Source organism: Sander lucioperca, chromosome 1, assembly GCF_008315115.2.
Source record: "Sander lucioperca isolate FBNREF2018 chromosome 1, SLUC_FBN_1.2, whole genome shotgun sequence".
In the NCBI taxonomy this organism is placed as follows: domain Eukaryota; kingdom Metazoa; phylum Chordata; class Actinopteri; order Perciformes; family Percidae; genus Sander; species Sander lucioperca.
This window is the reverse complement of record NC_050173.1, coordinates 29,852,092-29,873,221: the sequence shown is the minus strand read 5'-3', so window position 1 is coordinate 29,873,221 and position 21,130 is coordinate 29,852,092. Positions and strand designations below refer to the sequence as shown.

General features: G+C 39.4%; 2 protein-coding genes across 6 annotated transcripts; both read right to left on the bottom strand.

The window, feature by feature from the left end:
• Nucleotides 1-961: 961 nt before the first annotated feature.
• On the bottom strand, nt 962-8,654 carry rab41 (RAB41, member RAS oncogene family). 5 transcript variants are annotated; one of them, XR_004897530.1, is made up of 9 exons: nt 8,397-8,654; nt 7,003-7,061; nt 6,504-6,557; nt 5,491-5,596; nt 5,067-5,178; nt 4,514-4,607; nt 4,018-4,111; nt 3,180-3,246; nt 962-2,899 (listed from the first exon to the last, which is right to left on the bottom strand). XR_004897530.1 is itself a non-coding variant. In XM_031302968.2 (8 exons), exons 1-8 carry the CDS (start codon nt 8,473-8,475, stop codon nt 2,835-2,837), a joined length of 636 nt encoding a protein of 211 aa, XP_031158828.1. In that variant the 5' UTR covers nt 8,476-8,654; the 3' UTR covers nt 962-2,834. The 5 variants fall into 5 exon arrangements, 4 of the variants coding, with proteins under 4 accessions (XP_031158828.1, XP_031158829.1, XP_031158825.1 ...); XM_031302968.2 differs by lacking the exons at nt 4,514-4,607; nt 5,491-5,596 and adding an exon at nt 6,103-6,208; XM_031302969.2 differs by lacking the exon at nt 4,514-4,607.
• Nucleotides 8,655-13,318: 4,664 nt separating this feature from the next.
• Nucleotides 13,319-19,879, bottom strand: arr3b (arrestin 3b, retinal (X-arrestin)). Its single transcript, XM_035992050.1, is given in 15 exon segments — nt 13,319-13,344; nt 13,617-13,667; nt 13,771-13,793; nt 13,886-13,955; nt 14,232-14,383; nt 14,680-14,758; nt 14,932-15,016; nt 15,131-15,171; nt 15,174-15,249; nt 15,337-15,396; nt 15,545-15,738; nt 15,833-15,877; nt 15,979-16,039; nt 16,196-16,264; nt 19,745-19,879. Coding segments are annotated over 15 exon segments (1,167 nt in total).
• Nucleotides 19,880-21,130: the final 1,251 nt, after the last annotated feature.

The following is a 21,130-nucleotide window of genomic DNA, read 5'->3' as shown; positions in this document are numbered from 1 at the left end:
GTTCATAAAAAAGAGCAGTGTTGTTTTATTATCAGAAAGTGCGAAAGAAAGAAAGATACAAAGAAGGCTACATATATAGGCCGAACACTGTGGGCTGCTCAGGTGGAGAGTGGGTGGGTGCGAATTGCAGTGTTCAAAAGAATCATCACGACTATAAATGTTAAACAATAAAAGTACACTAACAAAAAACTGAGTGAAATAATTCAAGCATTTGAACATCTGCTCAAAAATGTAAACAAAAGTTCTAATTAAATAAAATTAAATGTGATAATAAAAAATATGGCTGTTTTATTTGAACTACTAATAGCTATACAATCTAGCCTACGTCCTCAAAAGAGAATATAGAAAAAAGAAAAAATAGACTCACACATACACCCTTTTTTATTCTTGCTCTTATCTTGAGTTTTATGTTTTTTTTCTTCCTGTTTTTATCTTTGTATTTTATCTTGTGTAACTGCTGTTGTCTGTCATTCAACTCTCTGTAAATGAGGCCAACCTCAGTGAACTTTGAGTTTAAATAAAATGAAATATTCAAGTAGGTGAAATACATGAAACAGTGGAACACAGGCCTTCTAGGATAAACAGGCCAATGTGCATGGAGATTGGCAATAATATGTATGAAATCCCAGCTCATACATTCAGTTTTTATTTACATGCTTTCAATAGCTTTTGAGCAAAGATGCACATCAAGTAGCAGTCGTGTGTGACATGCAATCTCAATGTTCATTCTTAGCCACACCTTTCTGATGTAACAGTACATGCCTGTGATGCATTGCCTAACGCGTAGTTTCAGTCTACTTTGGCGACCTGTGACATACAGGCCTTTGTGACAGGTTTTTCACACAGAGGTCCTTTATAGTATCGCTTATAGAATGTATGTACAGAATGTTTGTTGATCCAAAGCATTTGAAATTAGAGAATTATAAATGTGCTTTGTAAAAAAAGGGATCACAGATGTTACATTTTGGTGAAATATCTTTATTTTATTCCATGTGACAGGCCTACACTTGTTTCATTATTTCTCCTTTTTATACATCAGATAGTAATAGTACATTATTCACACAAACGTTGCTAAACACGAGTAGACAGCATATTTTCAAATGGACAGACACAATTTAGAATAGCACAAAGCTGATTATTTAGTCAGTGACAAGTAATAGAAGAGCTGCTCATGTTAAAACTGACATTTCAAACAAGCTACAGCAAATGACCAGTGTCTTTTGTTGTGCTATGGCTAGTTAGTTGGTGTGTGTGTGTGTGTGTCTGTATCTGTTTCTGTGGAGACGGTGCAGCTTTTACCTGTGACTGTAAACCAAGCTAATGACTACACACACCAAAAAGTAATTTCTAGCAGTGTGACAGGAAAAAACGTTACCGGCCCAAGTGTTGCCTTTAGATGGAGTCCCGGCAGACACGCAAACAATAAATTAAATAAACTTTCAACATGCGTGTCAGCATCTGTACTTTTGGTCAAGCATACAATGTTATCTTTATGTCCAAGTTACAAAATAAATACAACAAATAAAACCAACAGTCCTACACAGGCAATAGCAATACAGCAATGGGTACTGTGACTAACTTCTCTGCACTTTTTACAGCAAGGGTGTTAGTAAACATAAGCTGTATCGGAGGACTAACTCTTATTTACCAGCTCTACAAAACAACTAGTGAAGCCATGAACCAGTCAGCAGGCTTCTTTTATATTTTACAATATTGTGGCTTGATTCAGTGCACAACGTTGGTGAACAAACAAGCAAGGCATCTGTGTTCTTATCCATATAAATCCTGCATGGTGAGCATGCTGCATGTTTTGCAATAGTGTAATCAACACAACACAAATTATCAATGAGATGGTAGGTACGTCATAGCGACAAAAGTGACAACTTTCCATCAGCGTGGAAAAACTAAACACTGGCTTTTTATTTTCTACATTAGGGGCTTCTAATAACTCAGACATGTTAGTATCCGTGCAGCTAATTTAACAACATTGGAAAGACAGTTGCTATAGTTTTAATGCAGACATAGTTTCAGGTTAGTAACCATTCTACTGAATTTGGGATGCTTTCACTTTGATGATCTATTACCTCAATGTTTGGTTACACATCCCTTTTCCACGGTTTTAAACAAGGTCTCAAATGATGTCAATTTGGTCTGCTAACACACTGTTGTATTGGGCAGTTAAAGCCTGCAGATGTGTTAGGTATAAATGATATCGTATGGACCATTGCCCCTCTTCAATAAAAAAAGGTCCATTTGAGCCTAATGTGGCAATATGATGGTGAGCAATGATGTAAAGTCACTGGTAACATCCTGTCTCTACTTCCTCAAAATAAAACAAAGTCAAGAAATAATCTGAGAGATAGAAAAGTTGTAGGCAAACTCTCCATTTAAAATAAAAAATTAAATGGGCTGAGAACTCAACCTTGTAGTCATTTAAATAATCCCAATCAGTCTTACTTTACAACAATGACAAGAGTAACAGCACTAAGATTCCCAACTGTGCAATAACTCATGAGCGGTTAGCTATGTCAGTCTGCAATCCTATACAATGCCATGCAACTGGATAAAAATGAACATATCGTTTAACTTATTCCTTGTTTTAAAGGTTTACTTTTGAACCATCCCCTCCTCCCCCACACACACACAGATAATCTGTTTCAATACAGTAATGCACATCCACACGGTTACTCTGAAAAGTCACTGAGTTGGAAAAGGAAAAAAAGAGAGGTTCTCTGCCCCAATGGCAGTGTGCCAAGGGTGGAGAGAGTGGCCACTGAGAGACAAGCTGTTGGTGGGGAGGAGACAGGCTAGGTGAGGGTGAGGGGTGAGGTGTACTAGCATGAGCAGCTGCTCTCGGTGACAGTCATCTCTGGCTGTTTCTCCAGTTTGATGTCGATCACTGAGAGCACTTGGTTAAGTAACATCGTCAATGAATTCGCAAATTTCACTTCAGTATTTTCTGCAGCGCTATCTGGCTGCCATCTCCTCAGAGAACATTCTCTCTTTTGTGCAGAGTAAACTACGAGGTACTTGTTACCAGCTTTTCTACTTTTACAGATCGTGGTGATAGTATCAGATATTCAAACGAGAACTATGGCAGTATGGCAATAAGCTATGGCAACAATAACTTGACAAAAGTATGCCAACAATTTCAGTTGAATGCAACTTTAAAAGGATACTGTCCTCTTTGCTTTTCTCTGGTGTGCTATCCATCCCAGGCAATGCAGCAGCAACACGACGGAACAGCTATAAAACAAAGTCAGAAAAATGTAACAATTGAACAAATTTGAAAAGGTGTAGTAGAAGTAAAATGCTGTCAAATAAGGGTGAGTGATTTGGGCAAAATCTTCGATCACAGTGTATGTACTTATATTTCAATTGACAAACAGTTAAGTTCATACATAAAATAACCAGTCAGTAATGTTTACTTTTGTCTAATTTGGTGTCTGAAAAATGTTAAGGTATTTGTTCACCTTAATGCAGAAATCCTCTAATCCTGCCATAATGCAATACTGCTCATTCATTTATATATATATATATATATATATATATATGTATGTACATATAGTCATCACCCACCCCTACTGTCACTATACAGTATAGACAGAAAGGAATCAAAGTTATAAGAAGTCACTCACACAATAATATATTTCACTGAACAGGCAAACATGAGAAGCCGTTAAAGCAGTGATACAAAATGTGATTGTAATTGGTCGTTGAACCTCCTCCACTGAGCAAGCCCATTAAAGTCACAGAAACAGTTTGAAAGCTGCAGAAGTTTTAGTGAATCAGACAAACGAGCACAGTAGCAGTAAACGTGTGCAGACAAGTGAATACTGAAACATCTAAAAGCAAAGCCTGTGGGGAGAAAATACAAACTATACATGTACAGTAGGTACTGAGAATACCAAGACATGTCCCGATGAGCAACGAGAGGGGAAAAGGAGGTGGAAAGAGTTAAGTGTAGACTTTGAGGGCAGAATTAGCTCAACTACCTTGAGAGAGCAGAATCTCTACCTGTTTGACATTGTAGCCAGTCTTTGCGCTGGTTTCAATGAACATGACATTCAGTTCCTTAGCTCTCTGCTCACCCTCCTCCGTGGTGATCTGTCTGCTCAGGTAGAAGCAGAGGGGGGAGATGGACGAACATACAGATATGGAAAGAAACATCGCAAAGAGGACAGGCCAAGAGGAGAGGGAAGAGATAGAGAGAGAGAAACAAAGAGCTCAACACAGAATCTTGTTTTGTGGGTGAAAAAGAGAGAGAGGTTAGTTTAGTTATCACACAGAGAGACAGAGAGGAAGACAAAGGGAGAGAAGCTGCTGTGTTGAGTACAGATGAAGCAGCAGGAAAACGAATCGGGAGATCACTCATTCATTCGACAGCCACACGCTGATCCATTTCAATGAGTTGTACATCCTAGACGGCACAGGTTGGCCTCCCTAACCTAAAGAATATCATGACTATCAGGACTATTTGTCAGTTTTACACCTGCTGTTGCTGGACACCAACCTGTTTGACGTTATAGCCAGCCTTGGCACTGGTCTCTATGTACATCACATTGAGCTCACGAGCTTTCCTCTCTGCCGCCTCAACAGAAACTTGCCTGCCATGGCCCCGGGAAGGGAGAGGGAGGGAGTGGAGTGTGGTGTTGAGGGAAACACACACAAAAAAAATAATTCAAATGACATGGAGAGAACAGAGCAGGAAAGGGAACAAAAAAAGTAAAGCAAAGAAAGAAAAAAAAAGGCAGAACAGAAATATGATCAAATCATACAAAATATACAAATAAAAGTACTTAAATCACTAATAAAAAGGCTGGAGTATGTAAAATGCCAAGGGATGATAAAATTCAAAATTGGATGAGATGCTAAAGGGAAGACCAGTGGGATTCCAGGCTTTGGCAGTTTATATACTACTTCATACTTAATGCTACACACTTTCTAATTGTAGTAGAATTATAAAATTACAGTCTATTTATCAATCATTGTTTCTAGAAAAGGAAATTCATAACAATCTTTCACACATCTCACACAACATTGTCACATCTCACACAACCATGTACCTTTTATCCGCCAAGTCTGTTTTGTTCCCAACAAGCATGATAATGACATCACTTCCTCTCTCTGTTCTAACATCATCAATCCACTTTGAGGTTTGCTGGAATGAATTAAGATCTGTGGATGAAAAAACATCCACACAATTACTGTACACATCAACCACAAGTAGCCCCAAAAGACATAAAACATTTGGTATTCTATCTACAGTTAAAAGTGTGCTCAAGCAGATATTAGTCTTCATTAAAAAGGTTGGTAAGAAAAGCCCGTAAAGTATTTGTGTTAGTCAGAAAACGTATTAAGAAAATAAGCTTGAAGAAGGAAAATATACTTAGAGATTTATTAGCAGAAGTGCATAAGGTAGCAACTATGCCAAGATAGCTTTCTTCCTCTAGACCCCTACAGAAAGGTTAGAGTACAGCCCTGACTCACTGGTGATGTCATAAACAACCACGGCAATGGTAGAGTCACGGATGTAGCTGGGAATTAGGCTACGAAAACGCTCCTGTCCAGCAGTGTCCCAAAGCTGGAGCCGGACCTGAGGATAGGAATGGAGGGGAAGAAAAGGACAAAGAGATAAAGATGGGAAAGGCAGAACAAGGAATTGGAGAATAGGACAGTCATAAAGGAACTGCAAGCCAAGCAACAGAGATGAAAATGGTCTTTTATGGAGGAATGGGGAGAATCATTCAAATGCAGAAGGGTCAGAGATGACCAGCGTTATGCTGATTAGACATGTAAAAGTAGGCCCTGGGGAATCATTATTTAGTCTTTTTCAGAGAATCTCTGCCCATGAGGTGACATCTGAAGACACTTTCCGTTATTCCTTCCATCAGCCTCATTTGTAACAGCATTTAGGAAGCACAGACCCCCCTGGACACTGCTGGAGAAATGCTTTAGTATCACTATGGCTGATGCAAAGAGTCTGGAACTACCCCTTATCATGCTGTCCAGTGGGGTTTGCCAGGCTAGTAAATGCTCTTTTTTTGCCCTTCCATATACTAAGTGAAGGACAAGGAGGCGAGGCAAGGCCATGATACCTACTGGCTATGTCATAAACCACCACAGCAGCGGCTGAGTCGCGGATGTAACTGGGGATGAGGCTGCGGAAACGCTCCTGTCCGGCTGTATCCCAGAGCTGCAGCCGAATCTGTGGCCAGCCGTGAAATGAATGTGGGAAGGGGGGAGGACATTTCATGACCCAGCCAGTGGATGGAAGGAAAACAAAAACTTGAAATAACGATGGAAGCTAAAACACATGATCACACGTCTAACAAAACGAACAGTAAAATCTAGGATAATGTGGAAACAACATGAAATGGTGAAAGGGAAATAAAAGGTGGCTAATACAAAAAAAAGCAAATGCATGCTTTGAGCTTGTTTAGCTGTTTTAAAACTACGGCAATAGGAATGATGAGAATTACAATAAAATACACAGGGCTTACCGTGCGATCTTCTAGGTACATGGTTTTTGACAAAAAGTCAATGCCAATGGTTGCCTGTAAGACAATCATTGCATTAAAACATTGTTATAGACCCAATACTTGACAATGCATAAGGTCTATATTCAAGAAAAACCCATTAAACAAAGTTGTTTGACTGCAGTCTATATTAAACATTATCTATAAACCTTTTCCACAACATTTTGACTTGTCATAGTGGGATCAGCACAGGTGGAACTTAAAACATTAACGATGGCTATGTTCCAATTAAGGTGCTCATCATGCCAGTAAGTCATCATGCACACTAACAAAGGATCTGGAATTGGAAGGTCATGAAACAGCCATAATTAATTAATGCTACTAATTATACCTGTACTTAATAAGTCATAATGGTTATTAAGAAAAATGTGTTTTGGAACACACTATTAGATTAGAATTTATTAGAATGCAATCAATCAGTGCCTTGGCACTCTACTTCTGCGTCACATTGTGATGTTATTACCTGGTAAGTGTTGTCGAAACTGTCATACATAAACCTGGTGATGAGTGAGGTCTTCCCAACTGTACAAACACAGTAACAGACACGTTAAGAGTTGATCCTGGCAATCAAAGACCATATTCTACATGCCAACATTTTCAATATAACATTAAATACCAATTATATAAATTCTAATTTTGTATTATAGAAGAAAAGAAAAAAACGCAGTAAGTCCGTGATACATGCACTGATGCAATGTGCACTGCTGAACCCACTCGCTGAGCTGGCAGTATGGGTGGAGCCACAACATTTTGTGAAAATGAAAATAGCTTGACTTCTTATATTTGTTTCGTGATGAGGGAGTATGTCACTGCCATATTAGACATGTACCACTAAAATGCAAGCACGTTTGCAAATGTCAGTGTAAGTGTAAAAGCCAGTCCCTGGTCCCTGTGCGTTAAATGGTCGGAGTAAAAGGCCGACTGGTGGTCTGGACCGACCCACTCACTATTTTCATTCCTAGGATGGCAAAGGAATAAGGAAGACATGACCCGCCCTACTCTCCCTCTGATTGGCTAGTACTCGTTGCCTGCTCTGGCTGGGTTGGTTAGATTCAGGCAAGGAGTGGGATGGGTAAGGTTAGGGTAATAATGTCATGATAAGCCATTCTGAGGCAGAGTAGGGCGGGACATACCTTCGCCATCCTGGGAAAAAAAATACTTGCCTGGCCGACGTGGCTCTGCAAGGTGCTGCCGTAGGAGGCTAACAGCTAGCTAGTGAGTTGAAAAGCGCTATCGTAACACTGACATATACACTTAATTCACTTGATGTAACATTATACATGGTCTTATATTTGGAAGCAAATGTTCCCAAACAACTATTGAAAGCCACAGTAGGGTTCAAATTAAGAGTGAACGTCAATATTAGCTAGCTAACGTTACTGATTAGCACAGCTAACTTAACGGCTAGCATTAGCTACAGTTAGATGATGCATCACACACTAATGACCAGAGCAAGGACAGTGTCATTTGCTTTAATCAGGCAACAACTCAACATGTAGATAAATAACAGATCTTAATATGCAACGGTAACTCTACTTATCGTAGGCATTTGACGTTATCGTTAAAGAGCGACATGTTAAGATAGCTAGCGTAACGATTAAGCGTTAGCTAGCTATGAAATGACATCATCACGAGTGAGAAATAAATAATATGTGCATAGCGTTATAGTCTTTTTGTAATTTTACTCTCTCTTAAATACCTTGTTAACACTGGAATATCAACATCTCGCTTTGTATTATCACTGGCAGTTAATTACCGGTGGATAACTTTTACTAGCTGGAATGAGCTAATCTTAGCCACTTCTTCTAACATCCGACTGAATTAACACTTTGTTCAAGCACACCGCTCCCTGCTTACCACTCTGTTCGCCCAGAAAGACGAGCTTGAACTTTCGTAGAGGGTTGCCAAACTCTCCGCCGCCGGTCGTAGTTGACATTTTGTCCAGAAAATAAACGGCTAACTAGCTGACTTGGCTATTGATGTGATGTCTAGACCGGAGAGGAGCAAGTAGTGTATCTTTATCCTGCACTAGCCAGCGCTATTGTTTTCATAAACGTACAGAAGTGAAATAGCACAACCAAGAGGCAACTGCTGAGACACAACAGAAATGGTAACGTAAAGCCTTCTTTTTGCTGAGAACTATGTATCTAACATTCCCTATACCCCCCTAAAATGAAAGAAACACACTTCAAAGTTATGAACGACATGTATCCTAAAGAATTACTTAGGCGTTTTAATATTGATGATAATATGTGCTCATTTTGTGAAATTATATTGAAACCACAGACATAATATGACATTCACAATTGGACAACACAAAATATGTCATCATTTCCAGCTTCTTTCTCTGTAAGTATGATCTTGCAAAACAAAACATTATGATGAATTATGAATCCTGAAGTCATCCCCCAATTATTTTTATTTTGAATTTAATTTAAACTGTATAGTACTAGACTGTTTATAACTGGTAAAGGAATAACTGCACAAAAGCAGTATACTATTCTAAAACATGTTCCCACTGTATCAGATAACTGAGATAAAACTGTATTTCCCCAAATAGGAAAGCCTTCTTTTTCTTCTTCTTCAATGGGTTTTAACGGCAGCTTGCATCCTTAACCCTTGTGTTGTCTTCGGGTCAAATTTGACCCGTTGTCTAAATGTCTATATCAGTAATATGGTTTTCTTTTTAACTACCTAATTTTGATTATCCAAAAATAACATGGATGATTCCATACAACGTGCTTCGCAAGTACAACAAAAATCAATAATTTAATTGAATTTTGTGTGTTTTGTTAAATTTTTTAGCATTTGAAAAAAAAATTGAAAATTTTCGAAACAGTATCTCGTCTGAACGTTGACATGTACCATTCTGTGATTATCCTTCCTGAATTCCAAAAATAAGTGTACATCTAGTAATGAGTTGGTGTTGTGTTTATACGTGGTAGTGAAAAGAAGCATTAAACGTCGAAGTGCCAAAAACATTGAAAAAAGCGCCAAAAGAGACAAAAAACGTTAGAAAAAGTGATTTTCAGTTTTGACCCAGGAGGACGATGCATGGTCGAATAGAAGACAACACAAGGGTTAATGTTATATTACTGCCATCCTCTGGAATTAGTTAATCACTACAGTGCCTAGTATGTCAGATTTTCCTCAACAGTATTGTTCTCATTAGAAAGCGGATCAAGCATCTTCTGCCTTGTTCCCTTTCACCACACTTCAGTATGTTCTTTACTCCTGCTCCTGTTATCCCAAATCGTTTCATTTCTTCCATCATGTCCTTTCACTCTGATACATGTTTCCTGCAACTAACAAGCACATGCTCTACAGTTTCTAGTACCTCACAATGATCACAAACACCCAACGAAAAGCCTTATTACATGCCCATATGTTCATACATTGCTATTTATTTTATGTGTCAAACAAAGTATTTTAATTGATTTGGGCTAGACAGAAGGAGTGAAAATTTACACACATTGGCCCTGATTTAAGAAACAAAAGTACGACAGAAAACAAGCGTAAAACCGGGGTACGGTCATTTCCACGCAAAGCTCGGCATTCATCAATATGGACGTGAGTGGAGGCTACGATCAAATCGCACGTCAAGTCTAAACTTGTGTACGCAAGTTTTCGAGTCAGTGTGGACTTGGTTTCTATGTTAGGTTGATAAATGAGGGCCAGTAGGCCTACAATTAGTCACTCTGATTTAGCTGCTGGTATTTTACTAAAGCTAGGTAAGTTAGTGTGTTTGGTGCTTGTTTAGAAAACATTGAATTAAGGGCAAACGAGAAGGAAGAATTAGAGGTAGAGGAAGGCTCTCTAAACCAGTGGTTTTCGATGCGAGTCACACTTGGAAGAACAAGTGGAAACCACATCAATGTGTTGTAAAAAGATAGCTAATTTTATAGCTACTCACTTCATGATTCAGAGCATTCAGAACTACTCTAAGCAACTTTTCAGAGAAATGTTTGGGTCAGTGGCTATTCATTTGAGTCCCAAATGAAATATACACAGTTTACATAAAAATAAAAGTGTATATATTTGGCATATAAAAAAAGAAACAGCTTTGAGAACAATAATGCCATTTAAAAAAAAAAACAACTTTGACCTTTGTCAGTAGAATGATTGAACATCTTTTTTTCAATTTGGCATTTTTGTAATGCACATAATTAAAAAAATGAAGTTATCAGTTAAAAAAAAAATGTCTTCACATAAAAGTACTGAGCAAAATAAACAAACAATCAATCGGGGAAACAATGTGTTTATTAACTTCTCTTGTTGATAAAGAGAATCTCCATTCAGTCATAATATATCTGACAGTAATAAAGATGAAGGCTAAATAAAGTTTTGGTAATCATAACACATATAAAGAAAAGTTTACTTTCTATACTATGGGACATTTCTCTTAAAGAAAATGACAATACATGTTGATTTCTATGTAATGCTACAGTATAATGGCATTCTGAGAAATGTCCCACGGAGTTTAGATCTTTTTTTTCAGAGACTCTTTTTAGACTCTTTGACACTTTGTGCTTTTCTTCATGCTTGTTGAGTTCCTTTATGTTCTGTATTCTCTGTCAGTGAGGTGATTTTCCTTCGCTGGTTTTCTCAAACCTCCATGGCCTCAATTGAGATGTCTGCACTGTTGGTATGCAGTGGAAAAACAACAGATTCTGTGAGTCCAACATTACATTACAAGGTAACTCATGGAATGCATTTCATCTAATTTTATATACAGCTTCGCCTTTTTTGCATATGGATAACATGGGCGAATATCTCATGCATTCAGTATTAAAGCCCATGTTGCAGGGTTTATTTTCTAATGAATTTGTGCAATTTGCTTGTTGGTAATAAACATTTAAACTGTTACCCAACAACATCAAATACAATGGATATCACAAAACGGAATAAAATACGAAAAAGTAGTACTATTTTACAGCGGTTTGCAATGATTTTCTTTTCCCCCACAATGCATTGCATTACGTCACGTTGGGGAGACGACAGACGAAAGCCCCGTCTCTGTTCACTGTCTATGGGCTCGTCTGTGCCACTGGTGTTGCAAAATATGGCTTTTGGTCTCGACCGAGTCCATGTGTCTTTATTATGTGTATAATAATATTGGAGGGAAAGTGAAACACAGCTTGGACGGGAATGCTGTTCAGCTTTTCACAAGTTTAGACAGTTAGCTACGCCGACGTTTGCTAACGTTAGCGCAACAGCGTTAGCCTAGACTGCTAGCTAGGTAAATATTACGACTGTCTTCGGAGTTTCCTATATCTGCGTCCACGTTGTCAACATAAGACATGTTGCGTTAGTGCTCCTTTTGTACCATCATTTTATTGAATGAAATGTTAAGCTTTGCTCCTACGAGATGGGTGGGTTTTTGTTAGCTACATACAAAGCAAACTGGCTATAGTTAGCCTGTATGCTAGCAGAATTAGCTAACGTTGCATAACCAGCCAGCAACTTCAGCAATCAGCAGTAGTTTCGGTAGGCTAACCACGACAGTATTGTCGCCCACAATCAACCTCTGCTGCTAAAAGCAGTCAATCTGCAGTGATGTTTGAAATAGAGACGCTTGTGGATGTGTTAGCTGTCGTGGTTAGCTCGCCGGAACTACTGCCGAAGCTGCTGGCTGGCTACGCAACATTAGCTAATTCTGCTAGCACAGGCTAACTATAGCCAGTTAACTTTGTGTGTAACGTAGCTAACAAAAACCCAACCATCTCGTAGGAGCGAAGCTTAACATTTCATTCAATACAATTATGGTACAAAAGGAGCACTAACGCCACATGTCTTATGTTGACAACGTGGACGCAGATAGAGGAAACAACGAAGGCAGTCGTAATATTTACCTAGCCGTCTAGGCTAACGCTGTTGCGCTAATGTTAGCAAAACGTCGGCGTAGTTTTAGCTGGCTGTCTAAACTTGTGAAAAGCCGAACAGCATCCCCATCCAAGTAATAAATAAACACTAGGCAAATATGTTGTTACTGGAGCTAGTAGGGTCCATCAAAACGTGAGATATCTAATCAAAAATGTGTTTACAACGTCGGGGGATTTCACAGGTGGGACTGGCTGGCAAGTTAGCCCATAGCTAGCATGATGCCTTCTATTTCTAGATCTAGCTAGATTACCAGTACTTATCTGAACTAACGACATGATCACTGTCACTAAATATAAAGAAAACATTGACTTTCACTCGGTACTAGGCTGATACACAGTCACCATTGTTCTAGTACTAGGCTGAGGCACGTCTCCCCAACGTGACGTCATCACCGAATTGCGTTAAAAAACCCACTAAACGACTAAAATGGTAAAAACTGGCCTTTAACACTATTTGGTGACATTTTTAACAATGATATACATATGTTGAGTGCTTTATGTACCCATTAATCAACAGTGGTGGTTAACCTGCAACATGGGCTTTAACTATTGAACAACCCCCGCAATTAAACACAAAAATCATCTTGGAGGTGGAGCAACAAGTGTTCAAATGTAATATTTCACACAAATGCAACAGGGTTCTCATTCAAGGGCAATTATAGTTCATTTCTAAAGACCTCATAAGCTTGTCTTACAAATGGAATAATTATTGTTGATATACGCCATGAACGTGATCAAACATAGTAGTGTTCAAATTAGGTATTTATTTCAAAGAGAATTGAATTATTCTTTTTATCTGCAAAACAATTTTATCTGCGGGTATGAAATAAAATTACCTTGACCTTGACCTTGTGAAGACGTGTTGTAGCCCTTGAAGAAGGGCTGACCTCACCTGAACTAAAGGGGGCCTTTAATCCAATTGGCTGTGGTTCATAAAACACACAAATACACAGGAGAAAATTATAAGCAGCATGTCACAAGCATTATAGCCACGGCGAATACATGTCTTTTTTTATAGAGTCTATTTTATATACTTACACTTCTGCTCAGGATACAGCAATGACATGCAGCAAAGGGATAAAAGTGGAGGACGTGACATAAAACATGTTAATTAATCAATCCTGTCGTTTTTGTTTAAGTGAAATGTCCCAAGAAGCATTTAAATAGAAATTATATTCAAAAACACTACACTCACCTGCAGGTTTTGGGGACATCAGGATCAGAGGAAGCTCCACAGTGACATTGCAGAAAATGAAAAAGAAACACCTTATTTTAATTAAAAATATACAAAATAGTAATTTATTTATACTAATAACGTGACAACAGGTGAAGGATAATCAATTTTTACCTTCCTGAAAGGCCACCCAGCAGGCTTTTGGTGAGAGAGAACACAATAAAAGAAACTTTTAGTGTGCACAATTAGAAATATTATGCCGGAATAGTTTCTATTATGTTAAGCGTTACCCTCTGCCGGAAACAAATATATTGACCTTGACTTTATAGGAGACGAGGAGTCCCTGCATCTCCTTTTCTCCTTGACTCCTGTGAAGAGACAGGAATAGTTTACCTTTCAGCGCTTGATAATTTGGTCTTAAGATGTGATAAGTGGATGACACAATGCAGAGTTGCATTACCATCACCACTCAGTAAGAGTATGACAACCTGTCCTGGACTCACTGTAAGGCAAGGCAAGGCAAGGCAGCTTTATTTGTATAACACATTTCAGCAACAGGGCAATTCAAAGTGCTTTACATAAAACATTAAAGAGCAGTTAAAACGATAAAAAACTGTAAGCCCTTTGATGAGAGACCTAGAGTGGCTTACAGGGTAGTGGATGCTAGGTGGGTGTCCTCGTCTTTTAGCCGTCCGTCCACTGAAAGACCCCACTTCTCTTTGTTGTTGGCCAGCAGGGGGGTTATTTGGAAGGACTTCTCCAATGTAGCATTGGTGTTAATTGTCTCTCTGTGTAGGTAGTGAAATAAATAATTAATAATAATAATAATGTTTAACTTAACAGTCATTGTTTGTTTTTATTGACTTTTCCCTCAATCCATACTGAAAGATAACCATGATAAAGCATTTTATTTCTCAGTAATAGCTGGGTCGATTAAATGTAGGGGTATTGGGAGGTGAGAATATATTTTTATATGATAGGCGTTTCAGATATTTCATTTGGCAGAAAATGCTAATTCATAAATTAGTTAAATTTGATCTAAAATCCTTCTAATAAGCCTCTTTTGATACACTGAAAACCTTACCCAAACTCCTCAGAGCAGACTGTCTTGGAGTAAGTGTCAGCTGAGAGAGCTGAGAGCACCACACTTGTTAGCTGCTCAACTAAAAGAAAACATGGCTCTGTTAGAGCGATCCCTTCATATCTGACTCTTGAACATATAAACAGACGCACTTGAACCCTTACTCATGTCTTGTTCTCTCTTACGAGCTACACACAACACAATTTTTAAAGAATTGATCTCCAATCAAGCTTTAACCCTTTCCTTGTTGCTCACCTGAAACTTTGATTTTCTTCACCACCTTGGTGGTTTCGTTGTTGATTTTTACCTTGACGCTGATTGGATCTCCATGGTAGTAGATCTAAAAATAAGAATGATTTATTTGGAATAATTTTAGCAATAGTTATATATATATATATATATATATATATATATATATATATATACACAGTACCAGTCAAAAGTTTGGACTCACTTTCCCATTCACTTGAATGACAAAGTGTGTGGGTATACTTACTTCTTGTCAATGACATCATCTGCACTGTCAGCTTCGTTTGCAATGTATCCTTTAACCTCAAAGTCCACACCACAAGCCTACAACAGAACAAGACCCAAATAAACAATTTGTTTGTCAAACATTTAAAGTAGTTTATAAGAGTGAATGAAAATGGACGGTAGTACCTTGCCAGCGTCGTTTGGCCCAGGCTGTAATGAGACTGAGCATGGGAGATTTATTGGCATCTGAAACAAGTAGAAACATGGCACATTAGTGAATGAAATTGTGACTGAAGGAATGATCTGTGGTTGATCAATCTAATATTTTACTGAAGGACAGGAGTTAGTTGATATGTTATATAAAGAATGAGTGAGTCATGATTCCTCCTCCTACCTGAAATGAAAAAGGGCATTCTTGCTCTCCAACTTTCTTCATGAGGGATTCCTGCATTGGGGTTTTGGTTGCGTTTGCCCCTGTAGGTGGATACACCTGAATGCGCTGTATCCAGATGTCTCTCCTGAAAGACAGCCCAATAACGTCCAAATCATCGCTTCCATAGCAGAAGGCACAAGCAAGGTAGACAAATACTGCAATGGAAAAGGAAATATTTAATTTAGTGTGTGTTGCATAAATGTAGGTTCTATAACTTTTATCATTGACAGTGAATGAGATAAAAAATACCTTTTCTTCCGTTAAGACCAGAAGGGTCCACTTTAATAACACCGTCTGCAAATGAGAGGAAAGCAAATAGCATTAGATTACACAGAGACAAATATACTGTACGTGTGCATATTTGGGGATGTATGAACAGACACTATGCCACGCACCAACTGCTTCCACTGAATCCACATGGTCCACAAAGTCTATCTTGCCCAAGTACAGGGCAATCTGAGAGAAACAGAGAAAAGCAGAGACGAAAACAGTTACTCCTCCGCCAAGGTTACAAGAGTTTGGAAGTTATTTTTGGGAGCTGGACGAGCTACATACAAAATGCACTCCTCCCTATACCCAAGAGGTAATGACTGTATTATAGAGGCCACTTACATGTCCGTTGCTACTGGTCTTCTTAAATACCCTGAAAAGAGAGAAAAAGGGAAAAGACAGTGAATCAGACTATTATTTCACACTTTTACTTAACTTACTTTAACTTTTAGGCTCACTGAATATATTTGATAAAAACACAGGACGTCAAGGACCAAGTCCAAATGTCCCCCCGTAATGTAATTTTTCTTTTCATTATTGCGTTACAATTGTTTAGTTTATTTTTTCTTAGGCAACAGTGGTGTGCACTTACCTCCCATAGTTGTCATATCCAATTATAGGATCCTCCCCCCACCCTCCACCCCACTCCTGCATGGCTTAGTGCTCAGGATGGAAAGGCTCCTGCTGGCACAAGTGTCTAATCTGGACATAATTGTGATTTGGTAAATCAATATATTATACTTAGTATATGAAAAATGTCTCGTTTGGCTTAGTATTTAAGATTAGAATTGTTTAAATTCCATACATGGTGCTGACTTGACTGTTGAACACATGGAAGGGGCATATTATTAAAAATCTCTTGAACTAATCCTATGTTGTGGCATTTTATTGAATGTTGAATATTTTTGGTAAACGTGACATCAATATCACAAAATATTGTTTTACTTAATATTCCTAGTGTTACATAATCTTGTAAGCGGATACCCTTTGCTCCATGTAGCCATAAACAAACAGGTAATCCTTAGTGGTGTTAGTCTCTTACTTGTGTGTGCCAAGTAATTCTGTTGGAAACCTCTCTTCCAAGATCAAATCCACACAATCCACCTTAATCAGGATTTATCCATATCCTGGAATACTCAAGTGTAAGAGAAGTCACATTGTATGTGCCTCTGCCAAAATGTTAAATTGTTATGTATAAGTCCACCTTGATCCCTGCGTGGGGCTGGGTCTAAATCTGCAACGGGCCGGATTTGGCCCGCGGGCCTTGAGTTTGACACGTGCCTTAAATTAAATTTAAATTATAAGAAGAATTCAAGGATTAACATTTGGTATTTTCTGTTCATTTTGAGGCAGCATGAATCTGAAAACTTAGAGTGCTCAGGCTTTTCCTACAAAGCCCTACACTTCTATGTCCCAACTTTGGAAAAGAAAGTTTAAAAGAAACAAAGCAGTCTTAATATAATATTAGTAAATTAATAATGGCCACTGATGTTTGATAGGATTTAGCTTCATCAAATGTCTTTTTGAAACATAATAATGCTTTGAAATGAAAAGGCGTGAATTTTAACCTCTAATGACATAGCTGCAGAATAATAAGTGACACAGTGAATGAGTCTCCTGATACTCACTTTGACATGTTGATTGCAAAGTTATAGATCCAGTCTGCAAATAAAAATGTTGAAAAGACTGAGTTACTAACTGGTTGGTTTTGGATTTTGGATAGTTATTTTTTGGATTATTTAGTTTATTGTTGGATTTTTTACAGAGGCTTTTTCCAATTTTTTTTATCATTAGTCCTTTTTTTAAAATCACTACATGATTTACCAATCCAAGAGCATTTCAATCATAAGGACCACTGATGAAGTTCAACAATGAATTATCATTATCAATATATTTCTAATGTGCCGTTGGTCAGCAAGAAAACAGCTCACTTACCGTGCCCTCAGTTTTGACAATAAGTCTTCTCTGCTGTCTTCTGTAATCCGTCACTGTTGAAAGACACTGTGTAGTGTGTGTGAGTGCTAATAACCTCCCCTTTGCTTTTATACTATGACCTTCCAACCTTGGAGCACACAGAGAGGTTAATCCGATGGATTGGTGGAGGATCTTCTCACTCCTGGTGTAATTCATTGATTAAAGGGAGCTGGATGATGAGTTTATTGGATTGGTTGTCATAACTTGGCAGTGAAGGATAATGAATTAGATTGGCTTAGATTCAACTGTGACATGGGGCCAAAGTTTGAGATCTCTTTAAAGCTGTTACCCCGCCGGATCATCAAGTTAAACTGTTTAAAACATTAAAGCTGCTCTCTTAATCATTCTACATTTGTGCTCTACATATAACTTGCAGCTTCACTCCAATGTATGACTCTAATATTCACACCAGTGCAATGAAATCCAGGACAGCTAAGGACCTGTGGACAGCATGCTTTAGGCTGCTGTAGTATACCAGATGTCATTGTAAGAAATTCAACCATTGCTTTTGGAAGAGTGGTGATATGTGGGAGCAGTAGCTCCTTTATGTGAAACATGAGGCTTTTGAGAATGGCAGCCTTCCCTCTGCTTACCCAGCCTGTCAGAGGGCTGTTTTAGAGAAATCTGATTAATTCATTAGAACACTACTATTCTGGTGCACAGCGTGTGTACTGAATTCCCACTAGTCCCACTAGGTGGCAGTATTAGTTAGATAAATGGACAGGCATTAGGCCGGACAACTAAGTAAGGACTGGGGTCCTTTACCACTGCGTTGATATTCCGTAGTGAGTTATTCCACTCGGTACAGCCAAGGAATGAACATTGTATGCGTGAATGAGCACATGTAAGTTTGTTAAATAACCAGAACCCATGTTTCAGTTACCTTTAAGTTCTGCAGAGCTTTACTGTGTTTAAGTACGATTTAGAGAGTTTGATTGATAGTTCATATTTCTGAGTAGATTTAATACTGTTTCTACATTGCTGTTATTAAGCTAATGCTAACGCGCTAATGCTAACGCTGTGAGCTGCTAATCTGTGAGTGTAGTATATTGAGATAGTTGATGCTAATGTGACAATTTTATATTCATTTGACATATATGACATACATTCATTTTACTGTCATATTGACTCACTATTGTTTTCTACTCTGATTATTGTTTCAGATACCATACGTACATACATATATACCTTAGAGGTATCATACTACCTTCCTACCTAGACAGGAAGCTGTTCCTACTGTTCAAACCACTGTACCAGATTCTGAACACCAGTAAAGTTAAGTGGAATCAAGACTTCTGCCCCCGTTGTCTATCTCTCTAACCGGAGACCCATTGTAGATGAGGAGCCGGCCTACAGCTGTTACAGATATACATATACATCCTGCTGACAATTCTTACATTGGTCCTTCGAGCCGGATTCTTCACCTACAGTGGAACAGAATGGCAGAAAAGGAAGCAACTACAGTTCTACCGACAATACTCGGACAGAGACGGAGCAGACATCTTCCCATGCATCTGCAAGATTATCAGGTGAACCTACCTCAAGCCTTGCTCAGGTCTAAACCTCTTAGTGCCAGCACTCCAGAACTGCGGTCATCAAGCGGAGAACCAGCATACTCTCTGATAGGTGACCAGTTACCAGCAGTGCTCGGGCACCAGATGAGATTGGATCAGAGACCACAGGATGTAGTAGGCAAAGCAGAACTGTCAGCTCTCTCTAGTCAGCTGAGTGGAGGTTTAGGACTTCAGCATTTCCAACCAGAGGAAGGGCAGCACAGAAGTGAAGCGGATTCAGAGGAGGACAGCTCCCTATCTGTTGGCTCTATCAAATTCCACGCACTTCCGCATAGCTCCCACACACCTTCCTATATTCCCGGATCAACACAAGTGAGTAATATTGCTTGGGATTATGTCACACCTTCTGCATTGCGGCCAGGGCCGCCTGTGTCCACACTGTCTTCAGCGTATCCACTAGTGTCACAGACGAGCTATACATCACCTCAGGCTTTAGCTCCAGCAGCAGGTGGCTCTCAATATGTCCCACAGACAACATACACCAGTTGGTCACAGCCCATCATACAACAGATGCCCATAACTAGTCAAAATCTCCAGCTGCCTTCGACTACAATACCGGCATACCAAATACCGCAACCTGCCCCTACATCTTCAATGTTAACACAGTCGATGCCAGTAGTTGTTGCACCTACAGTTCATCAGTCAGGATGGGCAGTACCTACACAGCCAGGCTTCCTACCAGCGTCAGCCACTACACACCTAAACTACGGCGCACCAACAGCAGCTGCACAGCAGGTTAGTCAGCTACGACCTACATGGTCATCAGCGCCATACACCCTACCACACAATGTAGCCAGTGGATTAGCGCCGTCCTATCCCCCAGCTCAGGCAGTTACTCAGCCGTTGCAGCCTTCCTATCATCTGTCTTATCCTCCTCAATATGCCACAGCACACATGCAACCAGGCTCAACAGTTTCGCAGCCAATGTTAGTCATTCACTACTGCACCTCCTCTGCCTATGCAGCCTGTTCCAATACCGACACTTCCGAAGTTAACGAACGACAGTGAAAGGGAGTTTACAGATCTGAAAATGGCATTGGATCATCTCCTGAACCCACATGCTGAGCTGTCAGAACATTACAAGTATAGGGTTCTAATGGAGCAGCTGGTGCTGGAAGAAGCCCGCCATCATGCTCAACCCTACACTGCAGCAATGCAGGCCCTACAGCAGGAATATGGACAGCCTCATCAGCTCGCTCAAGGGGAAATTGCTGCAATCTTGAATTCACCTGAAGTCAAAGCAGGTGACTTCAAAGCCTTCCAAAGTTTCGCCCTACGTGTTGACTTGTTGGTAGGGATGCTCACCTCTCTAGAGGGCCCAAATGGACTGGAGTTGACGTCAACAGGCCATGTGGATAGGCTCCTCAGTAAGCTCCCAAGAAATCTGACGGACAGCTTTATAGAGCATCTGCAAGTACGGGGTCGACTGCGAACACAGGGCCTTAATCCTTACAATCTCAGAGACCTTGCAGGGTGGTTGAAGGTGAAGGCTGAAGCTCAACGGCTGTCATCCAAATTGTGTCAACGAAACCAAATCGAGAAGCCGTTAATGGCAAAAAGGGACAAGAATGCAGCTTCACCAAAGCGAAGGACTCAGCCAGTGACTATCTACCATGGTAGTGACACATCCCAGGCCGAGCCTATACCGCTTACGGTATCAACACCCCCAACGCTGAAAACAAAGAAATACAGACAGAGAGTCTGCCTCTTCTGTAAGTGTAACGACCAC